Source organism: Rousettus aegyptiacus, unplaced genomic scaffold, assembly GCF_014176215.1.
Source record: "Rousettus aegyptiacus isolate mRouAeg1 unplaced genomic scaffold, mRouAeg1.p scaffold_m13_p_10, whole genome shotgun sequence".
Classification (NCBI taxonomy): Eukaryota; Metazoa; Chordata; class Mammalia; order Chiroptera; family Pteropodidae; genus Rousettus; species Rousettus aegyptiacus.
The window spans coordinates 77,808,270-77,821,722 of record NW_023416285.1 but is presented as its reverse complement, the minus strand read 5'-3'; the positions used below and the strand labels follow the sequence as shown (position 1 = coordinate 77,821,722).

Sequence of the window (13,453 nt, the reverse complement as noted above, 5' to 3'; positions counted from 1 at the left end):
CTATGTAAATTAATTGATTTTTAAGGGCAATTCAACCTAAACATTTGTGGTTCTTTCAGTATTGTCTTTCCAGTGATGCTGCATCTTAAATATCTGTGAGGTTTCTTTAAACTTCATACATTTTCTTTAGAGAGTGCTGACACAAAATATTAATTAGTAAAATCATTTGACTAATTTTTAAAATTGAATTAAGTGGTCAACTTGGCCAAAATAGTTAAAATCATCTTGGTATTTTCTAGATGAAAAAAATCAGTTGAAAATGTCTAAATAGTTATGTCAAATGTGCATTGTTTTCCCCAAATCATTTCCTCTTGGGGGGGAAAAAACACTCTGAATTTAATCTGTCCCTATATACATTTCTTATGTATATTTCCTTCAAGTGACTTCCTATAATATGAAAAAACCAAGGTACCAGAGAAAGCATTAGGAAAAGTTCCCCAAGAGACAGTAACTTTTGGAACATGGACTTCCTGGGTGGAAAGCTAATCAAAGAATAAAGACCTATGATATATGAAAGGAGGGATGTAAAGCACTTATTTTATGCAGGAAGTAGAAGTCAATGCAGAATCAAGGTAAGATAACCAAAGGCTCACCTTGGGGAAGTTTTTTTTAAAGTAAATAGTCTCTCTTCCAGATCAACGTTTTAGCTAAAATGATATGTTAGTATTAATTGCAATAAACATGCGCGCACGCACACACACACACACACACAACACACACACACACACACACACAGTACACCTGGGTAATAAACATTCAACTGAACAGCTGTATTTTCCCTAAATTTGCCAACATTCTATTTTACATGCATCATTCCACATTTGGGTAACCCAGTGAGCTATTTTTGTCAGTTCTCTAGTTACACATTTATAAAGTATCATTTTATTTGAATCTCAGCAATTTACTAATGTTCTGAATGAGATAATGCACACACTACAGTGTCTGGTTTACAACCACAGAGAGTTTACAATAAGGATAACCTGGCTCAATGTATGTTCTGAATTAGTCAATTTAGCAGGTGGAACCAATTTTGAATGCAGTCTTACAGATTATAAACCTGCTAGAAACTAGCAATTGTATGAAAAATCAAAAACTATTTCATAGGACGTATTTGTTCTATACTCGATACATTAATATAAGGAAACAAAAGCTTTGTCCAGAAAGCTTAGAAGGAAAGAAAATTATATATGAAACTTGTTAAAATAAATGACAGTCTAAAGCTTCAAGGTAAATTACTTCAGTTTCTTTTTTTAATTTTAGGAGGCAACTCACTTTGAAGATAAAAACAAGAGTTTCAAATAACAAATTCAAAGAACAAATTCTCAGTTCTCCCACCTAAAATTTGCTAGAAATGTGTAATAATACTGTATCAGAGGAAATATTTCCAAGAATTCATGAGTTACTTCATCCCATTTGGCACTTAAAGGCCATCTATCTTGCCTCTTCTTAGTTCCTGAAATTAAATCCACGCCTTTACATTATCTTTTGTCCCCATTCTCAGCAATTCATAACTGATAATTCAGTTCTTGAATCCTGACACAGCCACTTTGCACGTTGTTGGTAGCAGCAACTCACTGGCCTTAGGAACCTCGCTATTTAATGACTGTAACTCTTGAGGCCTCAATACCTCATCTGGCTTTGTCGCTTTTCTCTCTATGGTGGTCATGAGAATATATGCATAGCTTATCTCACATGAAGAAGTGCGAGGTGAAAAAAAAATCACAATTTGAATGGCCAAAGAGCTATGCAAACTCCAGCTGCACCCTGGGCCGGTGTCAGACTGACCACAAAGGGTGATTCACCAGCTGCTGTCTGCTGTCCAGATCTCTCAGTGCCTGATTCCCTTCCCAGGTCTGCAGAATGAAGTCCGCTTCAATTGTGTAAGGCTGATTTTTCCCACAAGTTGCGTCTTTCCCCCAAGTCATGAATCTGAAACATTTAACCTCTTTGGGCCTCAGTTTTATCACATGAAGATGCAAATAAAAATCTCAGGTCTACTTAATTTACATTTGAAGGCTAAAATGGGATGCATTTATAAAGGTGATTTTAAAAAGAAAGTATTATACAAATAAGGTTCGTTGTCGGAGTATGTCCTACAATTACTTCGAAAATCCACCAAGCAACCTAAAGACCTCTCAGATTTCACCAGTTCCTGTGTTGAACTGTAATGAGGGCACCTACTTTTCTTTGACACTACAGGGGGAAAGGGGATTGAATGTATCTCTATGTGTCGTCATGGTGTGTTTTGATTCAGTTCAGCCCAACTCCTTAACACACTAAAGCCTTTTATTACTGATGTCTGCTTTCAAAGTTCCTTCAGTTGGAACACATGGAATATTATCCAAGAGAAATACATATAAGGCAGAAGGAAAACAGGGAAACACGCTTCCTCAGAAGGTTAGCACTAGCTCCTGTCTTCTGGAACGCTTCTTCTCAGCTATCAGAATGAACATCTGCACTAGAAAATGTAGTGAAGAGGGAAGGTGTTTTTGCTTCAGAAGCTTGCTGATGTATTCTTACAGCTACTGAGTGTCATCTTGGAGGGATTCTTCTGTGTGATTAATCCATAATGGGGCTGATTTACCAAATCAGGCAGGATGTGGTTTAGAAGCCAACTGCTTTCCGTTCTTTTGGAATAAGTAAGTGAAGGCGTTGGTAATCTAGTGCCAAAATTTTTCCCACAAAATACAATGCCCTCAAATTTGTAGAGGAGTCAAGTGCAGCTTGAATAGTTTTGTCAAGTAATTCTATGTCTAAAGTCACTGGAGGGTGTGGTAATCGATTAGTCCCTGGTGCCATTTTTATTTCTTTGGATTAACAAAACTCATATTCCATCCAAGCATTATGTCTCTTGCCTTTTTTTTCCTTCTTGTCTCCTGGCATTTTAATCAGAGAAAAGTCACAGTTGTTTTGAGGAAAGCACTCCCAAGAGCTTTAATTAAAGCTAGAAGGATAAATCTGTTTACAGTGTGGTGAACACCATCATTAATAAAACATTGAAATAATTAACGAGTTAAATTCTGCTTTGTATGTGAATGGCTACCCTTAGGATCTATAAGAACATATCTCCTGAACAGACACATTTGCTATGCACAGTCTACAGAGACAAAAAGAAAAAACCGAGGCTGTGTTTCTTTGAGATTCACAGTATGGTAGACTACTAGAGCATGAATGGAGAAGGTGATATTACCCTAATTTTATAGGAAAAGAAACTCAGTTTCAATGAGATTAAGGCATAGGCTCTAATGATGTGCTTGAAAATTAAGATTTTTAGAGTGCCACGGAGTCTCCACTTGATTGTTAACCAGAAACAAAATTTTTAAAAAAGTATTAAATTAATAATAAGATAAGCAGCTCTAGGACACAGAATGGAATGGAATATTCTGAAAAAAAAAAAGGAGGGTTGGAACAAATTTCACAGTGTGATGAACTCTGCCATTGACAATGAAGAGGTTTTAGCCAGTCAGGATATGGAGTGGCCTTTCCAGTAGGATGTGACCATGTGCGGACCTCTGAGCCGGACTTCCCTTAGTGCTTCTTCTCACTAAACTGTTACCTCTTGTTTTTAAGTTTTCTGGCAGACCACAGATCTCAGAGGAAGCATCGACGTGCATGTTCATATTGACTTTTAATGGTGCATTGTTGTTGTTTTTTTGTCACTCAGTAATTTCCTAGAGAAAACAATGGGAACCGAAAACTGTTCCTGTCTTGAAGGAAAGTCAGCTTCCAATATTGCCTTACTAATTTAACACATGCACGTGTTTATCCTTGTTGCTAGAGCAACGTGTTTTGGGGTATATTTGATGTGAAATGTGAAAAAGCTGAAAAAGAAAACAAATGCCATCTGCATACTGATGTGCTCAGAAACAGAAATGTGTATGAGCTAACATTCCTGTGATTGGAGGTCTGAGCCTCTTGCCCTCAGTCCAATTATGCTGTACTTGTTGGTTAATTTATAAAGCGTGTATCCAATGAAAACAAGGAGCTAACCACTTCCAAGTAGTTTCAGAAAAGCTGGAAACACATGAAATTATTCATAATTAGGTGGTGGGTGTATGTTAGGTGCTACCACCATGTACGCAGACACGACAAGCATGTAAATGAGTCCACTGAGTTCTCAAAGGAGGAAAAAATCATTTTATCTCAAGGAGAACTGACATTATGCTTTTCTGACATTCGCTGTCTAGAAGGATGGAGGAGCAAGGGTTCTGCATTCTAGGTGTAGAAGCAATAAGCACCCAACTCATCTTGGTGTGAGCTTTCTCAGCAGGAGGAAAAGTATAAAGAAGAAAAGTATAAAGGGAGGTGAGTGGTGCTTCACCAGGTACACCTGAATCAACAGAGATGGTAATGAATGACAAAGATGAAATGTACTGAAGTGTAAAAAAGCAGGCGTTGGAGACCCACAGACCCCACATCCAAGGCTGGCCACTATCTGTGATCTAGGGCATTTACTAATCTCTCCAAACCTTGGTGTCCTCATTTTTAAAGTGAAGATAATTGTAACTCCTTCAAGGATTGCCATGAGTATTAAATAAAAAGATGTCAAGGACTTATCAATGGTCAGGCTGCATAGTAAGCACTCAATAAATGGTAACTGTTCTATGAATGGCACAATTGTCATTTGTGCTATTCACCAACTATTTCTAGCTCTTTTCCCTCAAGCACATTTTGAATTGCTTCCCCTCAGATGCTTAGTGTAGTTGTGGGATGTGCTTTGGAAATAAAATATGGATGAAAGTGCTCTTTCGAGGGAATCGAAGAGCCAGCATGCTCTGCCATGCTCTTTCTCCCTCGACCTTGGTGGAGGGCAACATTTCAGATGATGGCCATTCAGATGGGCCAACCAGAGATGGTAGGTAGCATGAGCAAAAGATAAACCTTCTTGTTTTGGCTACATTGCTTCTCTTGACCATGCTTTGGTAGAAAGCATTGAAATATTTGAGATTCTTTTTTTTTTTTTTCCTTCGGGGGCAATCTCAAATTACGCCTAACTCCCGAGAATTAGGTAAATCCTGTCCTGTTGTCAGATGTTTTGTGAGAGCCCATTTTGCCTCCATGTTCCTACTGACAGAATTGCTTTGCACAGAAGAATTGCTATAGTTGCAATTTTAGCCCTCTTGCAAGACCAATGTCCCTAAATTATTGAGCAGTCTCCACATTACCAAGAATAGGACGACATTACCATGTAAACATGCTTAGTGTTGCAAAATGTAAGCTTTCCTCTAGAGGCATGACTTGTCAATCACACGAACTGCTTGTTGGTTTGAGGATGTGGGAAAACAAGTTACCAAGAGTTATTGCGACATAGGCAAATTCATTTCTTTTCTGACTTAATCTAGAGCTTGATTCAGCAGTCCCAGGGTAAAAGTCTCATCTTTTCTCACCCTCTGCACATTTCTCAGTGTTATCATTTAGAGGTTAGCATGAGTTCAGTCTCCTATAATAGGCCATTTCGCTTTAAGTGTATGTTAAACTAATATTGACCTTTCCAAAGTAAAACAAAATCTGGTATTTGTGCTCGAAAGACTGAAATAGCGATGGATGTGGAAAGTAGGGGATTAATCATCTTGGATTTTTTCTTGCTTAGAAACTCTCTTTGGGAATTAGTCATTTTTTATATATCTAGCAATGAAGGTAAGGCAGGCATTGCCTACACTCTTAAAAAGGAAGCCTAGATCCTTCACCAAATAGCTTTGTATAATTTGCCCACAGTTTAACCCACTCAGACAGATGTGTATGCATCATTTGAGAACAGGTGAAAAAGTCAAAGATGTTGAGCATCAGGCCTCAGGTGGGAATATCCAGACATTGAGGTTAAGCATGTTTGGATTGGGAGAGGTGCTGGGAATAGGTCCAGAGATGAGTGATGGGGTGGGGTGGGATGGGGCGTATTGTAGGGGGAGGAGGGTCTGTGGAGAATATAAGGATTATTTCAGAGAAAGGAATGTCAGAGCAAAGTGAGGAAAACAGAAGCAATTTCACTAATAAGAATCCAAATATGGATATTTCATACATGTGTGGTATCCATAATCCACAGAGACTAGTGCCCCGCCTCCCAAAAAACTGCCTCCTGGGCATGTGCTAGATTGATCTATGTGGAAAAGTGAACCTCAATCGCCTTTTTCTCTTCTTCTATTTAACAAACAAAGAAATAGAAAGCCATGTACTTGGAAACACAGTTCATGCAAGTCTGCAAGTAGGGTTAAAATATTTCATCAAGGAAATAAACATCTGTTGAAGTAGGAGGCATATCAATAAAAAATGTGTAGTTCTTAGGAAAAATCAGATCTTTCAGTGTTACCAAAGTGAGACATCTGTGCTCAAATTCTGTGAAGAGTCCTCTATAAGTATCTGAGAAGATAAGTGGATTTTCAGGGATGTCATCCGGGACTGCTTTTCCCTGATGGTATGCCATCGTGACATGATGATTCTACAGCGTGATTAGTGTGGTGCCCACTGTCTTTCTCTTCTCACCTAAGGCATTTGGCACAGCGCTGTCCCCCTCCACCTCCCACCCCCGCCCTCCACAACCTTTCTAGATGACCAAAACGTTTTTAACCCTGAATATGCTACATACCTGTATCCACTCTCTGTAGGAATCTTCTCCGGGAGTCCACCCGTTCTCAGGGTAATTCAGGCGTGAGCGTTCTGGAGACCAGTTGGTACTATACTGGGAAGAAGCTATGATTTGATCAGAATGAATCTCTCCTGATTCCATGCCCAGAGCTTCCATGCATTTGAAATCTGAAGGGGGAAAAATGGCCCAATGTCATCAAAACACAGGGGATCCAGGACGCGTATTTCTTTTTTTTAGGCTGGCAGACTAAAAATGTTCACTTTGTGTTCACACAAAGTTTTATGAAAGATGACATAGCACTATACATGCAGTTTCATGGCAATAATTTTTGTTTTTATTTTGTTTGTTCATTTGGTTTTTAAATTTCATATATGAGATAAATCATACGGTATTTGTCTTTCTCTGACTTATTTCATTTAGCATAATAATCTCTAGTTCTTTCTATTTTGTCACGGATGATAAGGTTTCATTATTTTTTATGGATGAGTAATATTCCATTGCACATATGTATTACATCTTTTTTTATCTATTTGTCTATCGATGGACACTTAGGTTCATGGCAATACTTTTTAAAAGCAAGGCTATGAAGGTCTCATAGTGATTAATTATTTTCTCAACTGGACCTAAACTGACAGAAATACTTTTAGAAATTTATTAGGAAATGACAAAAACTCTGATTTTTTTCAAAGTTGAATGTATGTAGACATGTCATATGGGTACACATTGAAAATTGTGTTTCAATAAAATTTTACTATTGAATTATTTCCCCCAATATCTAATGAAAGTGAAAAGGCCTCTATATCCATTTACAATCCATATTCAGTGGACACCAGAACTTAACTCTCTGTCTTTCAGATTCCTTGGAGTTGGCACTCAGGCCACTTCTTCCTGACTCTCTTTATTCTCATGCCCCCTGCTCATCATTATCAACATCAATTTACTTTATTAAAACAAAAAGTATCAATCAGTTGTAAACTGTAGTATCATATGGTCCCAAAGAGCATCACACTTTTAAAGCATAAAATAATAATGCTCACAACGATGACCATATATATATTCCATTAGGTCTCATGTACTCAGTGAAATAAAATATGACATTGACATGAAATATTATATTGGGAAGTGAATCATCAATTTTAGAAAAATGTGACTCCAAAGTACTAAAGTGAAAAAAAGCTTTAGAGATGAAATAGAAGATTCTCAACCATCCAGAAAATCTCAACTAACCAAAACTTCACATATTCCAAGTTTTCTATCACAATAAGTAAATTTATATTGCATAAAAGGTTTTCAATCACTTGTTTCATATTTTTAAGGTTATGTTTGTTATTTGTAATATAAAAAATATTTATGGGCACAAAAGTACATAAATTAACCAACTAAGTTAATTAAAAATAAGTTTTTGAAATGTAATTGGCCTTTTAATTTTCCTGTAAGATCTGGTAGAAAAGATACGAGCGTATGTGTAGAACAGGTTGCTAAATAGCCCTTGTCTTCTCTCTCCATGCTGTTTTATAACCTCGCAGCTAGAACGGATGAAACACACAATTTTTCACAGTTCTTTCAGTTTTTTTTTCCCTTGGGTCCTTAGAGCCCAAATAAACTTTGAGGAAGAGTTAGTTTAGTTGAGTATTTTCGTAAGGCAGAAAAAAATATATTTTTTCCTCGTATGCCAAGTTATAACAGAAATTAAAACATCCTTCTTTTAGGTAAATATCTACTTTCATTCACAAAAGAAGGAAAAACAAAATGGCTTTCACCAGTGTCTTCACAAACCAAACCACCACACACCATCCATTCTACATGACTGCAGAGAATGGTGTGTGGTGGTTTGATGAACTACAGAATTGTTCTCAGTCATCCATGATCGATGCCTGTCCTTTTATGAATCTCAGCCCAACACACATTTGAGGGTGCTAGGTAGGTGGTCTGGTATATTTTATTGTTTCAAGCCACTGTTTTTCCATTTCCCACTTTCTCTCATAATTTCAGAAGCTTCAAGCAGCCTTTTTGTACATAATTTTATTAAGAAAGCACATCAGATAGTTCTTTGTAATGATATTCACAAAATCCATTTAAAAGAGAAATATAAACATTTGGCACTCCAATTCACAAAACATTTCTTCAGTGTTCCATGTGGCCACAGGTGTATGAGGAGAAAGAACATGGGCTTTGCGAGATGAATAGACACTGACCTTCTGAGACACTGCTCTGCAGTACACTGTAGTTGGCTGAGAAGCCTTCCTTTGCTATGGCGCTGTCAGTATAAAAAACCATGGACAGGATGCCCGATGAGGAACGAATTCGACCTGGTGTTTTCTGTCCGCAGTAACGGCCAATGTGAGGGCCAACTGGAAAGGGAGAAATGCAGAGAACATTAACATATCTTTTCTTCTACAGCAGATACAAGAATAACCATTTGCAAACCTGGGTCCCAACAGAACCCAGAAGTGTTTTCCTACGCAAAGCAAGTCTTCCCTGGTTAATTGCTTTGCAGTGAACGTGCTGGATCAGGTTTTCAAAGAGGATTTCCGATTGTGTTTGGAAGGGCAATAACAGGCATAACTGCATTCCCCAGAAGCAGGTACAGAATCAAAGTGCTTGCTTCAGTTGCAAGGAATGAGATTTGGGCTGTCAAGTGCCACCTTGGCATTCATCTCCAGGACCAGACTGCACACATGGTCCAGTGCGGAAAGACTCCAGTTAGTCTGCGGTCAGTGAGGTCTCTTGGAGATGCCTATTCTCACTCCTCCACCCTAGAAGGAGATCCTGGGGAAGGCCTGTGTCCTAGAAACCTGTCTGGAACCAGAGCAGTACCAAGGGTCTAACCCAGCTCCACATGACTCCAATTTCCTCCCTCATTCCATCTTTTAGTCCCGGAGCCTTTGTGACAAACGTCACTGACTTGGATGAAGGAAAATGGGTCATGTCCTACTCAGGACTTAATCTGAAAACTAGTTAATAATTGTAACAATTGAAAAATTTAGACACTATGGATACCGATAATTTTTCATGACAGCAAGTTATAATCAAAGTGAAACGAAAATATGGCTTTCTGAGTTCTGTCCCAATGTTCTTGCTCCTAAACCTCAGAGAGGTAACTGTGTTGCACTGGGGTCCAGTGACCTAGCGAATGCCCAAAGCAGCCATTTGTGCACCTGAGGTAAAAAGCAGCACATCAGGCAGTGACAGTCAGGGAACACCGACTGACTTGTGATAAAGTTAAATTGCTATTTGGCTTAAACTGGCCACAAACTTGTTAAAGAGCTTTTACACAAACCTTGGCAATTAGTAACTGTAAGTTGCCTTATGAATGGTGCAGCAGCCCTCTGGCTTGGAGACTCTTCATTTTTCTGTCCAGATCAGCAGCAAGACAAAAAAAAAGTCTCATTTTCTCTAGGTTTTCTCATTGCACATATGGTAAGACCATAGCAGACTGTTTGGGCTTAGAAGGACAATCTGGTGTGGACTGCTTTTCCCCTCCAAGAAATCTATGCTTCTGTGCATTTCAACTACAAGTTGTTGCTTTGCTCACGGAAGCAGAGTAGGTGGACCTGTCCTTGGCAGGATGGGCCTTCGACAAGGATATGACGTTCCAAGGACTGTGTGTGCGGCTTCAATGCAGCTCAGAGAAGCTCCAAGTGTGATCAAAAAAGTGAACCTTCCAAGAAGTGATCTCCCTGGAGCCCCACTTACCAGCTGAGTTCCCAGCTGGCACCTAATCTGAGCTCAGATCCTTGGCTAATAGGTTTTCAGCTCTTGGCCAACCCTCTTGAAAAACAAATGAATAAACAAACAAACAAACAAAAACAAAAACAAAAACACCTAACCCAAAGTGGTTTGCATATTTGAGTCAGTGCAAAATGGTTATTTTGACTATCTGATAACTTCTCCATGCATTCAATGTAATTGATTTGACTCACTTCGAAGAGTTTTCTTTCTACTGTAACCCCTCACTCTCTAGCAACCAAACATTTTATGTGTGTAGACTGCTTTATTAGGAAGAAAATAAGGACCCTTCTGGGAGAATTGATACAGATTCTCTACAGGGCATCACATGGTTATGGACAGTGGCTTTGCATTATGGGAGATGGGAGGAACATTTTGTTATGTTAGGCTTCCCAGCTGGCAGAAGAAAGATCTCAGAAGATGAAGCTCTTGCTACTTTTTTGGTTTCTTTTCAGCTTTAATCCTGGCTTCAGATTCTCCTACCAGTACTAGTTCTTTGCCAGATTTTCCTCATTCTGAATGTAGCCCTACCACAATCCAACACTTTTTTTCTTCACTATAGAGTGCAAAGTTGCCCATAAAATATTCATGAAAATATCTGGCTAAAATCACTTCTGGTTTTCAATCAGGCATAGAATTCATTCATACTTCTTCATTTAAATTACATTATTGTGGTTTCATTACTTTCTTGTTCTGCAGTTGTGGGCAAACTTTTAAAGTCCTGATCCTTGGGGTCATTCTCTGATCACCACGGCCATTGACCTTGCCAAGAATACAAGGGCATAAGGGAAGCTGCAGTCACCTTTAGCTATGACTGCTGATCCTCCCCCTCCGCTATCACTCAATTCCTCTGGGAAGGGCGGGGGGTGTCTCTTTGAAAGAGCTAACAGAAGAGAACTTGTCTAGTGCAGACTCATAATTTAGAGTCTCCATGACTCACTGATGTACAATGTGTAAGACACGCTGCGTAAATCTGCCTCTGTCCTTTCTGATCGTTGCCCCCGGACAGCAGCGCGCCACTCTCTCCAGGAGCCCTCAAGATATGAGAGTGAAAGGCTTTTTCGACCATAATACAAAGAAGTATTGAATTTTTCTGAACAACAGTGAGATCTTGGCCCAGAAAGCTAATGCAATATTGATCTGAGGGAGAGTGGGTGAAATACTCTTGTCCGTCTCGGGCATATGCTCATTTGTATATTTACATGAACATAGCAAGTGGGTTTCTTCTGTTCTTGTGGACCCAAAGGCCAAGGAGAGAAATGAAAACAGTCACAAAAACAGAAGCATAGTTCAAAAATTGAATTATTGAAGAATTTAAGCAAGCATCATGTCCTAAGTTGTCTTTCGGGGGAGAGTAAGCCAACAAATACCATGTCTTCTCAGGCGTGAAGCCAATATAGTCTTCGTGTGGTTTAAAAGATATACATGCAACTGGAAATGGCAATACCTCATTCTTTAATTTTCCATTAATCTCTCCAATAATTACAACCTTACTACAGAATCAGACAATTTGTCTTTCTGTAAAAAAAAAAAAAGGCAATGATCTACTATAAAAAGGTACTTTTAAAATGAGACATTTTGAATAAACAACAAAGGGAATGATTTCAAAAAGTTACAAGATAGTCCATGTACACTCGTTGTACAATAATAAACATTTTAGTGGAGAATATCTGGACTTTGCAACTTTTCCCCAGATAAAAATTTGCACATTTGTATCATTTATATTTTGGAATGTTTATATCATTTATATTTTATATTTATAATTTAGAAGGTTAATTTTAATACAAAAGTGAACTTAAAAGATAACTTTTATGAAACTCATTCCTAAAATCATTGATAATATTTAGAATGTAGGCAGCAACAGCAGACCAGCTTCTTCCCCCAGCATAGGAGGGGCTGATTCATCTGCAGCCACGTGGTGTGAGTTACGCATTCATGCTTGGCTCATAATCCAGCACAAGCACTTGTGGCATCGACCACGCAGCATACTTAGCTCATGGCTCTCAAACCATATGTAAACTTCCCCAATTACTTAAGAGTTGCTACTTGTGACTCTCCAGAGCTTCAAAGAACGTGATAGATGGAGATGTGTAATTCACAACGTGCACGCCTCAGATTTCCAGTTTTTGAGTAAACTGCTTTCCTTCAAAGTCAATCTGAATCAATGGGTAGCTTTCAATTACTTAGTCATCTAATTCAATGTTTATGATAAAATGCAACATAAAATCACTTGATGGTTAAAAGCCTTCAGCGCCTTCTGGTTGTTGTTTTTGGAAAGGATATCAAAGACTAAAAGCAATTTTGCTGGCAGAGGAACTGCATGTGTTGAACCACTATGACGAAAATGTTTCTAGTGTCACTGACAAAAACCCAGGAGCACCAGTCTCTCATTTTGCCTAAAAAAGGAGAGAACTGCTACATTGGCACAGGCTGGATGAGGCCAGGTAAATATTAACAAGCATTCAAACACAATTTTCACATTCCAAAGCCGGTTTTCTCTGGGAATAAGTCAAATGTACCATAGTTTAAAACGTGGGTGAGTTGCAAAGCTGATAACTCTTATTGTCAATTGTTCTTCGCTTTAACTCGGTGATTTTTCCGAAGCCAGAAAATTACCGCTTTGAAAACCCCTTGACACTAATAACAATGTGCTTCTTTCTGAAAGTATTCTAAATAAGTTAGTTGATTAGACCTCCTTTCAGATGTCAATTTAAATGTAAGTTCTAGAAAGGAAGGTTACACGTTTGGGCTGTGAACAAATAAACCCATTATTAAATGTTCCAACTATTATTACAAGACTATTATAATATTGTTTCCCTAATTATCAGATTGAATACTTGGAAATCAATCAGTAGTCTGTTTGGGCAAATCTCATTACTTAATGAAGGAATTTCGATAAGATCATCATAACCGTATTTTCATAGTAAGAGAGCAAAGAAGCAACTAAAGTAATGTTAACCCATTTATTCCAATGACAATATAAGCTTTCTCTAGAGAAAAAAAGTTTTTCTCCAATGTTATTTACAGTTTAGTAACATATTTGTATTAAATTACACTGATAATTTGATGTCATTTTAAAGACAAAGGCAATCTCTTCCATATACTTGTTCTCCATTTACATTTTATTTAAATACTGTTTCCTCC

General features: G+C 38.2%; 1 protein-coding gene across 5 annotated transcripts in view; it reads right to left on the bottom strand.

Moving 5' to 3' along the window:
• NRP1 (neuropilin 1) overlaps positions 1-13,453 on the bottom strand; it is a 131,922-nt gene that overhangs the window by 58,635 nt on the left and 59,834 nt on the right. For all 5 annotated transcript variants that reach the window (XM_016123349.2, XM_016123347.2, XM_016123351.2 and 2 more), the window contains exons 5-6: positions 8,776-8,931; positions 6,581-6,747 (exon numbers count right to left, since the gene is read on the bottom strand). In XM_016123349.2, the coding sequence (XP_015978835.2) occupies positions 6,581-6,747; positions 8,776-8,931 (323 nt within the window). The remainder of the gene's footprint in view (positions 1-6,580; positions 6,748-8,775; positions 8,932-13,453) is intronic.